We start from the raw sequence: 18,214 nt of genomic DNA on the forward strand, positions 1-18,214 counted from the left end.
ATCCTGTTTAGTGTCCATCTGTTATAAATTCAGCCTTCTGGAAATCACAGTGATGCGGCTGGCTCTACATTCTCAAGGGAACGTACAGAGAAAGCTGTTTTTGTAATTCTAACGACATCAATTTAGGGGCACATTGATTGCAGATTTTTGGCCGATCACCGACATTTAAAAACCCTGACCCGTTTTGACCGATACCAATTATTTTCTTTTTCTCTGGTTAAGTTGCTAAATGTTGCAGCCAAGTGTCTAAGTTGGCAATAGTGGGGCACATGTGTCAGCCGGTCGCTGATCTCACAAAATGAGGGAAATTGGGGCAGATTTATTGGTCTGTTAATTTTTCGTTGAACCCCAACGTCAGCTATGCTAACCGCTATTATAAGAATGTTAAAGACGGTTTAAAATGTAGGTTGTCTTAATAGAATAGTAAACCTGTGTTAAAGCAACCGCTCTCACCCAAAGAGTACGTCTTCGCTCATATTAAATACACATGAATATGGAAATATTTTTATCGCTGTTGTTATATTTGAGTTCTTAAGTGATAATATGCTTAAAGAAAAAACACCAGCAAGATGTGGGTTTTCCGTACTAAGCGGTGTCGATTCCTGCTGTCAGAAGGTTCTGCGGTGAGCATTAACTCTTTTCGGGATTTTCCTTCACGGTTCTACTAACTCCAACAAAGTGTCCCTCTCCCCCCCCCATCCATCCATAACTTTGAAGTGAATTCATGCAGCACTAACTGAATAAAAGCATCACTCGCCTCACTCATAACCCCAGCTTCAACTTCACCAAACCAAACAAGCTTCCAATCAAACCCCTTCCTGTTGGCTCTAGTCAATTCTTAGACGACTTAGGTAACATTTTCATGCCTTGTTCTCTCCCCGACCCCGTCTCCTCCAACCCTCTCACCCACCCTCCACCCTCTTTTTTTTTTTTTTTTTTTTTTTTGCCACATCCACTTCCAGGACAGGAAATTCTTCAAAGGATTCTTTGTGAAAGTAAGTTATTCCTTTTGTGACTCTTGAGTGTTTTTTTTTCTCCTTCTCACTGGCTTTATCATTTTCTCGCACTTCACTCTTTGATCACACCTGATGGCTGGAAGGAGCACATGGACACATGGGGGAGATGAGGGGTGTTTAGTGATCTGGACAAACACAACGATGCATGCTTCTGAGCAGGTGGGGTGGTTTAGGCTGGGGTGGGGCATCTTTAAGTCACCCATGTGTTTGTGTTTTTTTGTATTAACAGGCGTGCCTTCTCTTCCTTCAGCCCTTCTTCCAGGAAGCAGCAATGGAACAGCGGATATTTCCCTTTTCATTGTTGCTATTCTAACCAATGGGGTCGTCACTACCTACTGCATCAATCCACAGAATCTCACACCAACTCTTCTTTGGTTTCTTGATCAAATTTATCTCCTCTTGCGTGGCACTGATCTTTGAAAACACCTGTTGACAATTTTTTTTTTTGCCTTTCTTACTATTTGCAATCTTTTATTCACAGGTGTGCTCTGTTTGTGTGTGTGTGTGTTTGTCCTAATAGTTTTCATGAATAGGTGCAGAGGAATGTTACAAAAAGAAAGTAATCATGTGGGATGTTGGAGAAGCTCTTGTTTTGTGACCCATTGTTTTGTGTGTGTGTGTGTGTGTGTGTGTTTGCAGGCTGGGAAGAAGGCAGTGCGAGCTGTGTTGTGGGTGTCGGCTGATGGTCTTCGTGTTGTTGATGACAAAACAAAGGTAAGCCAATAGAAAACCTTGTAGGAGAAGCCTGGAGAGGAAACTCTACACTTAAATCCAGTCAAAAATCTCTGCCAAGACTTCAAAAATTGCTATTAACCAATGTTCTTCTTCCATATAATGAAGAATCTGTAAACATTTGAGAACGTTAATGTACAAACCCTCCAAACACCTTGTAGCTGTAATTGCAGTGGAACATTTTTCTGGATTTTACCGAATACAAATCGGCATTTTTCAAAAAATTTTGCAAAAATGCTTAAAGGCCATATATCATTTCACTTAAATCTAGTCTGAAATTCATCAAGTAAAATTAAGGCCTTAAATTGTCTTAAATTCATTTTTAAAAAAGTGGTAGTTGGTCTTAAATACGTTGATCGTAGGGATTAAATTTTGTTGAGACCATTTAATTTCTTATATTTTATATATTTTTATTTTTCTCATGGGACGTTTTCCGTCGGGCTAAAGTTTGAGACATATTCGTTGCGTTCTGTGACTGGAGGCGGTTGAGGTTACCAGTAACTAGCTGCTAATATACCCTTGTTAGCTAGCTAGCTAGCTTTTTTATGTCTATCATGGATAAGTGCAAGTTTATTGTCAATTTATTATCTTTTGTACTTTTCTGTCAATATACAGGTCTTAAATTTCATTCATATTGGTCTTAAAAAGTATTAAATTTGATTTGGTGAAACTCAAAAAACCCTATTAATTGTATCCTTCTGTGTTTTGGTTTGTCACTTAAAATTTTGGTAAAATATAGGAAAGTCTGACATTTAAAAAGTTCACATTTTTTAAGTTGGTCATCTTATATAGTCATTATTCAATCTGGATCAGTAGGTTACAGAACCAGATTTTAGACTACTATAGTCAGCTTAGTTGGTGTTATGTAATGTTTACATTTTCTGAAACACTGAATTTTGTGTTTTTCTTACCTGTAAGCCTTAATCATCAAAAACTGCAAGAGATAAAGTCTTGAAATATATAACTCAATGTGTAATAAAAATGTATTTTATAACTTTCGCCTTTTTCCTAACATTCACATTTGTTGGAGGTGTAAACAAAACTTCCTTGTAAGTGGTAAAGTAACAAAATGTGAAAACATTCTAGGTGCATGTTTCAGCTCTAAATATTGAATATACTGACCTTATATAGTAATTATAATAAAAAAATCTACAGTAAAAAGGCTCTGACGACCTCCAAATGCCCTTTTTTTTCATTATGTACCCTGTGCACCTTTATGTAGAACTAAAGACTTGTTCATATGGAATTAAATGAGAAGTCATACTGACATCTGCTGGAAATATCTGGTAATGACATTAAAAAAAAATCTTAGTTTACAGTAAATCAAAATTATTTTTGAATTTTGTTTTGGAATCAGAAATCGTTTCATGTAGTTGATGAGAGAACACTGATTCAAAGACCAAAAATGAATAAAACTGAGCTCATGTTTTGATATTGTTCCATTTCTCAGCTCTCAGCTTTGACCATGCTAACGATAGAAACTGCTGTCCGCAGGACCTGATTCTGGATCAGACGATAGAGAAGGTTTCGTTCTGCGCTCCTGACAGGAACTTTGAGAGGGCGTTCTCTTACATCTGCAGGGACGGCACCACGCGACGCTGGATCTGCCACTGTTTCATGGCCATTAAAGACTCAGTAAGAACTAGCTCGGTCACTGCCGACGCTGTGCTCACGGTGCTTTATAGGAAGACCTGCTCAAACCTCTTCTCTGGTGGACGAGTTTGAGCTGTCGCCTTCACAAATAAAAGATGCGTGTTTTTGGCTTTTTGCGGCGCTGCGGTGAGAATCTTCATCCTTTGTGTCGTCCCTGTCAGGGAGAGCGACTCAGCCACGCTGTGGGCTGCGCGTTTGCCGCTTGTCTGGAGCGAAAACAGAAGCGGGAGAAGGAGTGCGGCGTCACGGCAACCTTTGATGCCAACAGAACCACTTTTACTCGGGAAGGCTCATTTCGTGTTACCACAGCAACGGAGGCTGCGGAGAGGGAAGAAGTCATGAGACAATTTCAGGATGCTAAGAATGGTGCGTACTTTAATGGATGGAGAGTTAGACTTCAGAACTCGTTATGAATCTCTAAGTAGTTGGTGTGAGAGCTGTGTTAGTAGTTTTTACAGTATCTTTCTGTCTTTTTCTTTCTATTCCTTTCTCTTTTTATTTCTTTGTCATTATGCCACTACTTTTTTCCATCTTTTTGTCTCTTCTTTTTTTCCTCTCTCTCTTTCTTTGTCGTCTTTCTTTTTATTTTCTTATCCATCTTTTCTTTCCTGCTTTTGTTTCTTCCCACCTCAGCAGGGATTGAGCAGATATAGAAAATAGATGGATTCATAAAGTTGGTTTCAGTAGCAGTCTCTTGAAACTAATAACTTGCCAGAAACTTGCCTCCTAGCTGTACCACATGTAAACCTCTCAGCTCTTCAGTGGGTTATTACCTCATTGTCTCCTTCTCTTTACCAGCAGAGACAGAGTTGAATGTTGTCGGGAACTCTGCCAACAGTGTGACAAACACCTCGGTGCTCCAGTCAGGAAGCTCCCCGTCTCCCTCGTCCTCTCCGCCTCTCTCCGTAGCGGCCCTGGGGCCTCAGGTGATACCCCGCAGACACGCGCCGGCCGAGGCCCTCGCCCGCCAGGGCTCCTTCAGGGGCTTTCCGGCCCTCAGCCAGAAGACATCCCCCTTCAAACGACAGCTATCGCTGCGCATGAACGAGCTGCCCTCCACCATGCAGCGCAAATCTGACTTCCCTATTAAAAACACAGGTGATGATTTAAAGCACGTTACTGAAAAACCTTCAGAAAGAGATCTGAGTATTATAAAGTCTGTGCATTGTTTTCCTCTAGTGTTGGGTAAAAGGATTTGCTATGGAGCAAAGATACTTTAAAACCTTCGAAAGTCCTGACATGGTTGGAATACACTGGCTGCTTATTGGCTGGGAATTTAATTTGTAGCCTAAGACTTCTGGTTTCTCTGAGATTTTAATAGCAGCTCTTCAAAATGGGAAAGACATAAAAACATTCCCTTGAGGTAAGGCAGCTGTGGGACGGATTGCGTCAGGACAAGCTACTTAAATATGGACATTTGACCTTAACCACAGTGAGGGCAATAATTACATTTCATCTCTACCATCATGCACGCAGTGGGGAAAATGTTAGTAAAGTATAAAAGTGTGCCATATTGAGGTCACCAAGTCTCCATAGCAACTATTAAATATTATTAACGGGGAGGTATGAAGAAAAGGTAGAAAACGGCATCATGAACTCCTGGAGAATTTGATGAATAACGTCCTGGACGTATTGTTAATTTCTGGTATTCAATTAAGAAGGACTATCTAAACTACAAAGAATTATGTATTTATTAGCTTCTGTTTTACATTTGAATAATGGCTATCCAGCTTTTTCTTTTCTTTTTAAGAAAGGGGAAACAGTTGATCAGTCTATAATAGGTCAGGTGTCAAAATTCATTGCACAGCATCAAACCCTTTTATGGATTGTTTTTATATTTAAGAAAGGAAAAAAAATACAGTATTTTCCAGTTTTACATAAGCAGATATCTCCTTAAAAATCAACAAACTGAAACAAAAACACAATTCACATCTAGACAAATGTGATCCTCTTGTGTACTGGGTTGAATTCTGTGCATGTATTTGAACTCTGCATCCTCGTCCCTGCAGTCCCTGAGGTGGAAGGAGAAAACGACAGCATCAGTTCGCTGTGCACTCAGATCGCCACAGCGTTCAGTGGGCCCCCTGAGGACCCGTTCTCTTCTGCTCCGATGCCCAAACCGGCATCCTCTCCTCAGTCCCCTGTGGCGCCAGGTAAAACCTGTTCCTATCTGCTCTGTGACACACACTCCCTTTTCAGTGCAATTTGTTCAAATTATAAGTCCGATAGTCATTTTGTTCTGATATCAGATCATGAACAAATTTAATTTGTTCCACACTTTTAAACTCTATTTTGCATCTACCTTTATATATTTTAACGCTTGCCCCACTGTTCACTATAAAGTTTCTAACACTTGTGTTAAAGAAGCAATTAACACCTCAAGCTTACCTATTAAAAGCATGGTAGCTTTGCACGTCTAAGGAAAGATCGCCTCCATCTTTCAGAGCTTGCATCAGCTTTTGTCTCTTATTGGCTTTAGTGAATGGCACCATGCTTGCCTTCTCCATTGCTGCCACTGCTGCTCCTGCCGCCTCCAACCCCGCCGTCCTGCACCCCGCTCTGCCTACGCGAGAGACTAACCCCTGGGCCACAAACCCAGCGGGGCCCCCCGCTCCAGTCCTCCCAGGTAAGCAGCTCTGCAGGGGAGACTTGAGATTTCTGTTCACTTTGAGAGTGAAGTCCTCGTCTATCATGGATGTTTCGTCACTCTTGGTTTGTAAAAAAAATAATAATAATAATAATAATAATAATTTTTAAAAAAGCACCCTGTATCTTAGTTTCACAAAAAGGTTTTTAAACACTCGCTTGACATAGCGAACCATCTCATTCACCGGCCGGTCTGTGCCTTACCAGAGGCATAAAACTTGGAAACATTTTGAAATCGATCAAGTTTATTTTTAATTCACATTTCAGCAACAGGGCAGTTTAAAGTGCTTTACATCATGAAAACACAAAAACATCATAAACACGTCTTGCAGTCAACAACTGTGAAAACCAGTGAACAGGCGTTACATTTTGTCAAGTCCAAACCTCCAACTGGGAGGTCTGGTTGTCAGCCTGGAATGACCGCCTGGAGGCACTCCAAGCTGGGATCGGAGGGATGGAACGCTCCCGTCCTCTGGTGGTGGAAGACTATAAAAAAAACCATTTTGTTTTTTCTTTTTTGCCAAATTTTATACGTTTGCTCAATATTCGCATGACAGTTGGATGGAATCGCAGCGACTGAATAGGATTGTTATGTAGAGCATCAGCTTAAACACCAATATTAGGATAGTGAGAAAAGAAGCTTCTGCGCTAAAATCATTTCAAGCGTCTTTCATTTCTTAAACTCTTGCATCTCAGTTACTTAAAAATAAGTAATTGAGCTTCTAGAAACATATAGTCTTCTATATGCTTATAGAAGACTGAGTTCAGAGTTCAGGTCAGATAAAACCAGAGGCAAACTTTTCATGGTCTTCATGGAAAGCACTTTATTTGGTGGAAACCTAACATGTAAATATGGATGAAGGCAAATGCAGGGAGAGAACACAGTTTCAAAAACCAAGTATCATTTTCCTTTCTTCTTCACATTTTTGCATTACTTTGTGTTGGTTTATTAAAGGGGCAGTATTATGTACAATTGACTTTTTTGAGCTTTTAATCAGGGGCAGTATTTTGTACAATTGACTTTTTTGAGCTTTTAATCGTGTTTTTAATCTTTTTAATCATGTTATCCCCTCATCAAAAGCATATCTGAAGTGTTGCCTTGATTCTTTCATGCATGCTTGAGAAATCCTTTAATCTCCTGTGGCAACCATTCAGCTGTGCAAAATACCTGGATTTCCGAGGTTCAGCTCTTCCATCTCTCAGAGCAGCCCTCCCCTGAAACTCCTTCAGACTAGCCAGCAGCAATTAGCAAACACCTGTTGGAGCTGAGCATCTGCTGAGCTCATTATAGGAGCTACTTCTCAGTGTAACGCTGGTAAAAAAAATATTGTTAAAGGGTTAATAGAGGAGGGATGAAGTGATGACTGCCTGAAGGCAGAGTTTCAGAAAGAGCAGGAGTTTTTAAAGAGACAGAGGCCCAATTTCAAGGTGTTAAATTCCAAAGTTAAATTTGTTTTAAGTCATATTTGATATATAAAATGTTTTTATAACAACTGAAGGAAACAAACTAAATTGTCAAACTCAAGTAACTCAATTGTTACTTGAGTGTACATTATATTGCCTCTTTAAATAAAATATGTTATCCAGTGACAACATTTGGAAAAACATCTTGGAGTCGAGCTCTAATGCAGGGCATTGTTGATGTGCTAGTGTCATCTTTGTGTCTCAACAATGACAGTTTGATTTAATTAATTTTTTTTCTTACATCAGGAGGAGACTGGACATCAGCGACGCCAGCGATAGTAGCCCCTCCCACCGCCTCTCCGGCTATGTCCGCCCACAAACGCACGCCATCAGAAGCCGACCGCTGGTTGGAAGAAGTCACCAAATCAGTTCGTGCACCGCAGTCTAAACCAATGGCAGCAGGAGGCACGCCTCCCCCACAGGCATTCGGTGCCCCGGTGCATATGCCCATGGCTCCAGTCCCCGTCGTTCCYGCAGTGCCCTTTATGCCTTCCCTGCCTCCTCCCGTCCCCATGGTGCCCCCCCGCCAACCCGCTTTCCACCCCCCAGCGCCGGCCTCTTACCCGGTGTCCAATGGCTTGCCGTTCCCCCAGCCCAGCGTTCCCGTGTTTGGCATAACTCCCTCGCAGATGGTGGCCAACGTGTTCGGCTCCGCCACCCAGCCGCAGCCGTTTCCCATCCCGGCCGCCGCCACCATGCCACAGACTGGTGATGCTCAGGCCGTTAATAACGTCTCCCCGTACGTCAAACCCCCGGCGTCCACCGAGGTCTACATCCAGCCCCCAAACGGCAGGGCCGCCTTCAACGGCGCAGACGGCTGGGCGGCCTCGTCTTCCCAGTATGGCCAGCCTGCACCGGCACAGCAAGAAGACGCGTTCGAAGCCCAGTGGGCGGCGTTGGAGAACCGCCCGCACCAGCGCACCACCCCGTCCCCCACAAACCCGTTCTCCACTGAGCTGCACAAGACTTTTGAGATCCAACTGTGATCGCAGTGCCATCAGGAAGCACCGAGTAGCTGGGGGCGGACTCGATGGAGTCACCCTGCCCCTTCCTGCTGCCATTTTATTGGACACCCACTGCAGGGGTGGTAAAGGCGAAAAAGCAAATCGAACCCTGCGCAGCATCAAAGGGGGGTGGGGGGGGGAAGAAAAGAAAGTAAAACAAAACAGGTTGTTGTGAAGACATTCACGGCTCCTCAGGCATTTCCTTTGTATTGTCTGTATTGTTTTGTTTGTGCTTGTGGAGCTCAAGGTTATCATTACCCTGTGGAGCGCAACTCCCTTCTGCCAGCTAGCTTCGCTCACCGAGGCCCTCTGCTGGCGGGCGAGGGACGCAGCACTGAGAGAACTCAACGTCCAGATGAGAAGTCCTTCATAAAAGCCACCCAATCAGAAGACGAGAGTCAGACAATGCCAAAATCTTTATTTTTATGCATCAAGTATATTTGAAATAGCTTTGGATCTAACAAAAGAGTTGTAAGTAATCTTGCCAAAGGCACGGGATAGTTACAATGTTCATGTACACAAGGAAAGATCATGTATATAATACATAAATATATATATATATATATATATCTAAAGAATCTATACTGTACACAGAGCTCACAGCAGTGCAAATTTTTAATGTGATGTAAAGAGATTTTTTTGTGAAGGGATAGTTGCTTTTGAGTGTGCTTTTTTTTCTCTCCTAATTTTTAACAAAAAATCTTGATGCCGTTTGTTGCATCTCCAAACTGAATGGGGGAAAAAAAAAAACAATATCTCACCGTGAAATAGGGTATCTTTGCAGCAACAATCAGCTTGAACTCGGCCATGGTGGTGGTGCCTATATGGTCTCTTGTCCTTAATTTTTAACGATTTAGGACAAATTAGTACTTTTTTTTTTTGTAGCACCAATCTTGTTTTATATTATTATTATTTAACAATCTGGTTTTACCTCCTCCTCCTGGGGGATTTTTTTAAATGTAGTTGATTTTTATGTTTTATTATGTTTTTTCTGCACATGCACTAAACCAGATCATTTGTGAGCTTGATTATCATGGGCTGGTCAATCATGGTGCTGCGGTAGCTGATCCGGCCCGGTTTCCGTTAGCATACTGTTAGCTCTGATGAGCAGCAGGACCCCCACTGGGAGGAAAAGAAGATTTTTTTTTCCATCCGCTCCATTTGATTTTCTCTCTTCTTTTTTTTTATCAAACCTGCGAATATGATCAATTCTCTGATCTACTTCTCCATTTTGTAAGTATTTCATTTCTTTATTCCAGCTCTTTGGAGGAAAAAACTGAAGCTAATGGGGTTGAATAAATTTATGGTGATAAAACAGTCTTTGTTCCTGATTTATTCATATTCAGTGCCTGGTTAAAAGTATTTCTGCAAATTATTATTTTTATTTTACATTTTGCTACATGATCAACACAGAGCAGACAAACGGGATACTTTTTTTTTTTTTTTTTACAAATAAAAGTTTGAAAAGCGAGAATATGTTCCTGTGACTTTCAGTTTCCACTATGTTTTTTTTGTTTTTTGGTTCAGGTTCCTCCATTTTACTCTTCTGGAGTCTGTTTCCTAATTATTATAATTATTATTTTTTACATTTCTGTCGCCATGTTCAGGGTGATGTCTGGTGTTTAATTTTTATACAACCATTGCCACGGATTTTCAAATATTTTTCCCTATATGCTTTCATGTAAACCATTCCATGTACATGTGGAAGGGGTGTTCTGCTGGCTAGAAACATGAAGGTAAGACTGTCTCAGTCGATTATCTCAGCTGGCCTGTTGTAAAGCAACACTCGCTAGCTGTATGATTAGGGGTAATAGCCTTTGAAGTGAACATTTTGAATGCTTTTAATATTGAAGTTATGAGGAAAAGAAGACTCAATTCTGTAGTTACATTTTTTTCCCCTCCAGTGGTCCTAATCATCTTCCATACATTTTAAAACCCTGCCCTGATGAAGTGCTGAAATATGTTACAGCTAATGACTAATGTTCGTTTTATTTTTTATGCAATATCTTAATGGTTCTAATGAAAGTCTGTTAATTTTTTACTTGGTTTTATACTTAAGGCATAAAAATATCAGTGCTTGCTGTAAGATATAACACGTTAATATTATTTTAAAGTGGCTCTGCTGGCCTTTCTCTTAAGAAACAGACTTGGCAGCTGTTGTTTCGTTAGTCCTTCATCCATCCAGCAGGAGGCGGTAGCTGCTGCGCTGCTCCCCGCTGCAGCACCGCAGTTATAAATGCAGCGCAGAAGAAATGGATCGGCGCAGCAAACAACTTTACATGCATGTGGAAGGGGTGTTCTGCTGGCTAGAAACATAAAGGTAAGGCTGTCCATCAGTCGATTATCTCAGCTGGCCTGTTGTAAATCAACGCTCGTGCCGCAGCTGTGAGGCAAAGTGTAGCGAGCTGCTTAGGTTGAAGCTAGTTCACTGGTTAGCTGTTATGCTAACTAGGTTAACGTATGTTGACTTGAAGGGAAAACGGTAAACAAAATAAACTAGTTTGTCTTGCATTCAACACGTGCACGCTTCAGACAGAGCAACGAGACCGTGTTGACAGCGCAGCTCTTCAACAYATAGAGCAGATGCTAGGAAGTTGCTTGTTTTCTAGGTGCTAGCATCCGACTCGGCACTGGAGTAAAGGACTATCACTGAAGTTAGGCACTGAACGACTTTTGATGAGCTCCATTAAAACTCAAAAGGCTTAGAATGGTCTAACTAACATAATGAAATGTTCAACATTGCTAACTATGCTTGAAAACAATGTTTTATATATTTGGTGTGTAACTTAAGGYGTTTTCTATCAGACAATTTAGACTACATTCGATTGAGTTTTGGACTTAAGATGTTTAAATCTTATCTAAACAGCGAAAAAAAGATTTGTGTATGTATATATTTTTTTTCCATTGACAACGGCTCGTTTTGATACATTACAAAGGGCTATTTCAGTACCTGTTTTTTGTTTGTTTAGCTTTTAGTCCATATTAGATAAGACCCATCTTAAAAACACACACTACCCCACTGAATTACCCCACCMAATAATCAAATTAAACATGTTTTCATACATTGMTAGCGCTTTGACAGGTTTTCCAAGCAGGCTGGGAAAAGTAAGGAATTTGATTTGGTCAAGTTTATTTCTGTATACTTGAAAACAGCAGTTGATCGATATCCTGTGCAGCTGAAGTAATAAAATAACACAAAACATGTTTGGCAATCTTYCATTCAATGCACTTTTTATATACCAGCTGTTCAAAAACGGGATCGTTCTGTTTTTTTTAACTTCACCGCTCATGGCGGCAGCATGTAGGATGATACTTGTTGCGACCAGGACTGCGCGATACTGAGGTGCGATAAAATCGGTGAATTCTGCGATAACTATTACTAGCGGTTTTATAAAAACAAAATCGTCAATTTCATTTTTGCTTTGAGTTCAAAGCATAAAGACACCAGATAAAAGGTGGTCTACATAAATTCTGGAGTTATAAAATCAGTTGTAACCATCTCAAACACAGATTTAGTGAAAAGGTTGTTTTGTGATTGAGTAATTTAGTTGCAGTATCATAACCATTTCACCTCTTAACCTTCTAAAACGACTTATGCTGCCATTAAAAGGAACGCCCGTCACCACATATTGCAGTCATAGAGAGCCTCAATGCATGATGTGGTATTTCATGAGCTAACGCTTATCGCAGACCAAGCTGCTCTTTGCGATTACGATAAATTTGCGATACATTTTGACCGTCGGTTTGTAAGGCTGTAATGTGAAGGGCCGTTTGTGAAAGGACATTGTTTTCTTTCTGCAGAGAAGCACCCAGTCAACTGGGAGAACGTAAACAAGAACTATAAGGGAAGGTAAGACATTACAAACTGGTGGATGTTTGCTAGTAAACCTGCTTACTAAATAAAACAGATTCTTTCTTGTCCTAGGCTTGAACCCTTCAGTCTGTAAAAAATCTGGGAAAGTCAGCATGTCTCCTCGAGGGCCTTTAACCACCGTCATAACAACCGTTGTGGGGGCGGCCTTAGGCGGGCTGCTGGTATGGCAGGTGTATCAAACAAAGCGGAAGAAGCTGTCTTCTGTCCAGAAGGCGGCGGAACCGACGGTCCCTCTGCATCCCGTCGAAAATGCTCTGGCGCGTACGGAGAGTCAACAAACCCAGCTGCCGCGCCTGGTTCACGATGAGTTTAAAACGGCGGAGTGTCAGACTGAAAATGCGCCCCGTGCCGTCAGCATSCCGACCTGCAAGCAAATGCTGGCGGTGAAACCGGTGACGGTGAGCTCTCAGGAGGACTGGCTGGAGATGTGGCCGCTGATGCAGAAGGAGCTGTCGGTGTTCCCGGTTCTGGGGCTCGACTGTGAATGGGTAAAGGCCCAAGGCGTAAGAAATATGTTTTGCATGATTTTTACTTGATCGTAAAAAGGAAAAAAATCCCCTTGAAAGCGCAGATAATTGTATCGTTGAAGTAGAAAGAAAACAGATTGACGCTGATTGGATTTTTTTCTTTTTTCATAAATTTCTTGTTTCAGGTGGGCTTGTCTGATCTGACTCCACCCCTTTTCTTTTCTTTTTATCCCACAGGTCTCGATGAAGGGCAGAAGGTCGGAGGTGTCTCTGCTGCAGATGGCCACCTACTCGGGTCTGTGCGTCCTGGTGAGGATGCTGACGTTCCGCGGCAGCCAGCAGCCGTTTCCGCTCAGCTTCGTGGAAGTTCTCAGGGATCCACACGTTCTGAAAGTCGGAGTGGGTTGCTATGACGACGGGAAGCGTCTGACGCGCGACTACGGCCTGTCCCTGGCCACCATCGTCGACCTGCGYCACCTCGCCTTAAGGGAAAGGTTTGTTTTTAAGAGAAGTCCTGTCGTTATGAATACTTGTGGATTTGATTGCAAACCCGTCTTCATGACATKATTCCCTCTTCCAGGCGATCCTCTGTCAGTAATGGCCTCAGTCTCAAGTCCTTGGCTGCAGATCTGTTAAATGTACCTCTGGATAAGTCTCTGGAGCTGCGCTGCAGCGACTGGGAAGCAGATCAGTTGACACTAGAGCAGGTAAGGAGCCTCTAATTTCAGTGTATTTAATGAAATGAGTCCACCAGAGTTTTGGACTTTATATCCAACAGTAAGTTAAGAGATGCTCCCATCGGGGTTTTCTGTTTTTTACTGTAAATCTGGCTGTTATTTATACTGGAAGAGATGACATCAAACCATATGTGACAGAGCAGACATTGTAAAATTGATTTACTATTTTTAAAGGAAGTGTATTATTTTAAAAAAAATCATACTTTTTTGAGCTTTGTGCGTTGTGCTATGTTATTATTCCCTTATCAAAAACATACCTGGAGTGTTACTTTGATTCCATCAATCATGTTTGAGAAATWGTTAATTCTCCCTTTGCAGCCTTTCTGCCACTCGGCTCCTCCAGACTAGCGGCAGCAGCAATTGGCAAACACCTGGTTTAACTGCTGAGCTCAGACTGTTGCTCACTGATAGGCTTGGAGGTGGTGTCACTGGTTTCTGTTAATCATAAAATTGTGCAGATTGTAACTGGGAAAATAAAGTTGCCTAATGGAAACAAGGCCATTTTGGGGGGGAAAAAAAAAGTTTTTGCGTTAGGACAAGGTGTTTTTTCAGCCGTATCGAAATTGGTGTTTTTTACAAAACTGCAATAAAACTACTTTTTTTTTCTTTTTTTTTTTTTGGAATGTGCCATTTTGTACCCCCCAACAACACGCTTATTTGTGGTCACACGCCTCCTTCCACCATGTACTTCTGTCTCCACCAGAGGCCTCACTGTTCATCACAAGCTGAGTTTGTCATTCAAACGTSTTGAATCAAAATCTCTTCTATAAAATCGTCGACTATAATTTCCCAAAAATATGTAACTAGCCGCTSCCAAGTACACAAGGTTTGTCGCTCCAGCGCTTCAATAAGACGCTGACTTCTCCTCTGATGGCTCATAGATGAGCGCGAGTCCTGAAATATCAATACATCTCATGCGTTTCCGCCGTCGCCGCCATGATTTTTTAAAATGACTTATCACGTGAATAATCTCATTCAGTGTCATTTTTTACTCGCATTTCGTATTTAATGGAAACACATTGCGAACTTTTTTTTCGACATAATCGGGGTGTTTTTACGTCTCGCGCACATTCGTAATGGAGAAACTCATTTACCTTCTTCCCTGAACGCTCCCTTCGCTGCCTCCTCCAGACGGCGTACGCCGCCAGAGACGCTCAGATTTCTCTGGCGCTCTTCCTCCGTCTCCTCGGCCTCCAGACCGAAACCGGTCCCGCCCTTTCCAGCGGGAGCTCCTACTCGGAGCTGGTGTCYCGCTGCCAGGGTCTGGTGGACGTCCCCTTCAGAGGCCGCGGGGACGGAGATGACGGCGCCCCCGAAGGCGAGCGGAAGCGGAGGACGCGGAAGCCTGCGATGAACAACAGCCCGGAGTCTGGAGATCAGCAAGTCCCAGACCCTCGGAAGAACAACCGGAGGAAACCGCTGGGCGTCGGCTACTCCGCCAGGTCAGACGAAGACGAGCGTGTTTTGGTTTCCCGTCCGTCGAGAAAAGAGTTTTAAATTTGTCGCCTCGGCTCGTTACAGGAAGTCTCCGCTCTACGATAACTGCTTCCTGAACGCGCCTGATGGCCAGCCTCTCTGCACGTGCGACAAAAAGAAAGCCCTGTGGTACCTGGACAAAGGAATCGGAGGTAATGCAGGCTGGGCGATGACTCACATTTTTTATTTTATATATAGATGTATATTTTTAAAGATTTAAATTTGAGATTCCTTTTTCTCGACATAATCCAGAGTGATGTCAGCGCCCCCAGGGCCGCCATCTTGTTTCACAAGCATGATGCGCATCCTAATACTCAGTCGCTCAATTCAGAATACATTTAGAAAATATTTTCAAAAAGAGGGTTTTACTTCTGTTTTATTTCTATTCTTTTTTAGAATAGAAAGCTAGAGGGTGGAAAAAAGATTCAAATCGGTTCTGGGATGAAAAAAAAAAATCCGATTTTCTTTTTAAGCCACAGCAGCCGGCCCTAGTTCAGGCTAACATTCACAATAAATGAGTTGTTGAGTTAAATCTTGTTGTAATTTTGCTGTTTGTAACTTTGTAACTCAGAGCTGCAGAGTGAAGACCCCTTCATCGTCCGGCTGCTCTTCGAGCCGTCGGGACGCCCCGACTCCCAGCAGGACTACTACCTGACCGCAAAGGAAAACCTCTGTGTCGTCTGTGGGAAAGCAGACTCCTACATCAGGTGTGACTCTGTCCCAAGAGGCACTCGCCTTCAGATTTGACATTTGTCTTAATCTCCACCTCTTTTTCGCTCTCCCAAAAAAAAAAAAAAAACGTCAGGAAAAACATCGTACCGCACGAGTACCGGCGACATTTCCCCACGGAGATGAAGGACCACAACTCCCACGACATCCTGCTGCTCTGCACCAGCTGCCACGCCGCCTCCAACGTGCACGACGGCTTCCTGAAGCAGCAGCTGGCCAACGAGTTCGCCGCCCCTCAGGGCTGCGAGGAGGGCGTCCGGCTGCTGGAGGACTCGGACCGCCGGCGGGTGCGCTCGGCTGCCCGGGCGCTGCTCAGCGCCAAGGACGGTCTGCCGGAGCAGCGGCGGGACGAGCTGCAGCTGCTCATCAGGAACTACATGGACATGAATGAGGAGCAGGAACTGACCAACGAGGTGCTGCAAGAGGCCGCCAGCCTGGAGACCAGGTGAGTCCACTGCTTGGGTCAGGGTCGAACTTCAAGTAACCAAGCAACCATAAAAACATGTAAACAAGTGTTGATTTTCCACGTGCTGTTTAAGCCACGAGTTCCCGTGGATCACATCGTACACAGACGACGTCGTGATTTATGCTGACCTTTATATTCCAGATCTATGGATGTAGTAGAAGTTTGTCAGTCTTGATGAATCTTATTTTATCAAAAACTAAGAACCAGGTCTGGGTAATATGGATTAACAATAAAATGTCAACAACAACAAAATCCAACAGTGATGCGGTAACGGTAATTTGATTTTGAAGTTGAATATCAAATTGCAGTTAAATTTGACAAGAGCAAAAGTAAAAACTCAAGTTTTGAATACAGCGTCTAAAACCAGCCATTGTTTTTAAACTTCATCCAGGAGTTTGTATTCGTGGGAGAAATTTCGGCGGGAATCGCCATGGTAATTGCTGCGTGTATAGAGAACAGAACGATAACGGAGGAAAAAAGTTTAAACTTGAACTTTTAAAGCCGCCTCCACCAGCGGCGCACCGATTGTCTTTTTCTAGCCAATCACCAAGCTTTAAAAACCCTCACCTGCTGTTTCCAATTTTTTATTTTTATTTTTTCTCTGGTTCGACTGTTGCTTAAAAAAAAAGTCTGTTTTTGAAATTAAGCAAACAGTTTCAAAATAAGGGACTTGCATTTTAAATTTTTTGGATCATTACTCTGGTAGGATGTAAGCGTCAAGTGATGGGGACGTTCAAAATAAAGTCAATCATTTCTTTTTCTTTTATGGCAAGCATGAATTGTTCTAGCAATGGAATAAAAACATTTAGCCGTTTAATTTAATGAACTTTTTCCTTTCATTGTCATCAGTCCGTCTCTCTCTCCCTCTCTTCCTCCTGAAGGATCCTGAACGAGGCCTACGTTCCTCATGGCCTTAAGGTGGTGCGCGCCCACGCCCAGCGGGGCCTGCGGGGCCTCATGGAGCTGGAGCGTCGCTGGAGGCGGCACTTTCTGACCACCATGCAGCCTCACCACCTGCCACCTCTCTGGTCTGTGGACCACAACCACAGCAAGTTCCTCCGCAAGTTCGGAGAGGACCTGCCCATCAAACTCAACTGACCCGGAGCACCACGACCCCCTCAAAGGGACGGTCCAAAAAAAAAAAAAAAAAAAAACCTGTGGTGAAGTAACCCAGCAATTTGAAAAAACACTAACCTTTCAGCATTGTGGTGGATGTCTTTTTTAAATTATTCTATTTATTTATGAAAAGAAGTTATTAGATAAAAAAAAACAACCATTCATGATCTGATTTTTAGATGAAAGCTGCTTCCTGCTCTTTCTATTAATAAGTGAATCCATTTCCCCTCCATGCAGGTGAGCAGCACAATGAGCCAACTGGTTATGAGATTTTCCCTTTTTAGTCTATTGTCTGCTTTAGGTCAATAGAAGATTCCTTAAAACGCCTTGAAATCAAATGAATCTCTTTATTATTCTTTTTCTGTCTGTACCAGGAGTTTGGTTTCACGATGCGTTTGGGTTTGAATGTTTTTGAGCAAATCAAAGCTGGCATCTATTGGTTGGTCCTTTATGTTCTAGATGTTTCCATCCTGCCGCTGGGTTTCCGATGGTCGGGGCGTCTTCATGGCTCATGTTTTAGTGTGCCTCTTAACCCCACCCCGACCGATCGGAGACTCACCAGGATGCGGCGCTTCAAAGGTTTTTCAGCAGTTTCAGCACGACGTCGTTTTATCCAGAAGTCAAACCACACAGTAATCAAACGGGTGCCAACTCTTTTTCTCTCGATGTAACCGGGCGACCTTGAACCCCCCTGTCTCAAGAGGATTATGAATTATGTGAGGAAAACGTTTAAATCACTCATAACTTTGTTGCGTAAAGCGTCAAAGTTCTTTGTTTTTTTTTTCCTAATAGTGAAGAAATAAATGTTTGTAATAAACTGTTATTTTCCTGTTC

General features: G+C 42.6%; 2 protein-coding genes across 8 annotated transcripts in view; both read left to right on the forward strand.

The window, feature by feature from the left end:
• Positions 1-9,832, forward strand: part of numb (NUMB endocytic adaptor protein) — a 52,512-nt gene extending 42,680 nt beyond the window's left edge. The window contains exons 4-11 of one of the 6 annotated variants that reach the window (XM_008398869.2): positions 963-995; positions 1,656-1,730; positions 3,243-3,383; positions 3,563-3,767; positions 4,203-4,499; positions 5,411-5,554; positions 5,881-6,027; positions 7,758-9,832. In XM_008398869.2, coding sequence (XP_008397091.1) covers positions 963-995; positions 1,656-1,730; positions 3,243-3,383; positions 3,563-3,767; positions 4,203-4,499; positions 5,411-5,554; positions 5,881-6,027; positions 7,758-8,497 — 1,782 coding nt within the window. In that variant the 3' untranslated portion in view covers positions 8,498-9,832. Of the gene's footprint in view, positions 1-962; positions 996-1,655; positions 1,731-3,242; positions 3,384-3,562; positions 3,768-4,199; positions 4,500-5,410; positions 5,555-5,880; positions 6,028-7,757 lie in introns of all 6 variants that reach the window. The other 5 variants (XM_008398868.2, XM_008398872.2, XM_008398871.2 and 2 more) reach the window with 5 other exon arrangements.
• Positions 9,833-10,724: 892 nt separating this feature from the next.
• exd2 (exonuclease 3'-5' domain containing 2) lies at positions 10,725-18,203 on the forward strand. 2 transcript variants are annotated; one of them, XM_008398876.2, is made up of 10 exons: positions 10,725-10,835; positions 12,317-12,365; positions 12,441-12,892; positions 13,094-13,350; positions 13,437-13,563; positions 14,725-15,035; positions 15,115-15,221; positions 15,641-15,776; positions 15,875-16,243; positions 17,146-18,203. In XM_008398876.2, the coding sequence occupies exons 3-10, from the start codon at positions 12,482-12,484 to the stop codon at positions 17,360-17,362; spliced, it is 1,935 nt and encodes a 644-aa protein (XP_008397098.1). In that variant the 5' UTR covers positions 10,725-10,835; positions 12,317-12,365; positions 12,441-12,481; the 3' UTR covers positions 17,363-18,203. The 2 variants fall into 2 exon arrangements, with proteins under 2 accessions (XP_008397098.1, XP_008397099.1); XM_008398877.2 differs by having other exon boundaries at positions 12,441-12,877.
• Positions 18,204-18,214: the final 11 nt, after the last annotated feature.

The sequence above is a fragment of the Poecilia reticulata genome, linkage group LG22 (genome assembly GCF_000633615.1).
Source record: "Poecilia reticulata strain Guanapo linkage group LG22, Guppy_female_1.0+MT, whole genome shotgun sequence".
Classification (NCBI taxonomy): domain Eukaryota; kingdom Metazoa; phylum Chordata; class Actinopteri; order Cyprinodontiformes; family Poeciliidae; genus Poecilia; species Poecilia reticulata.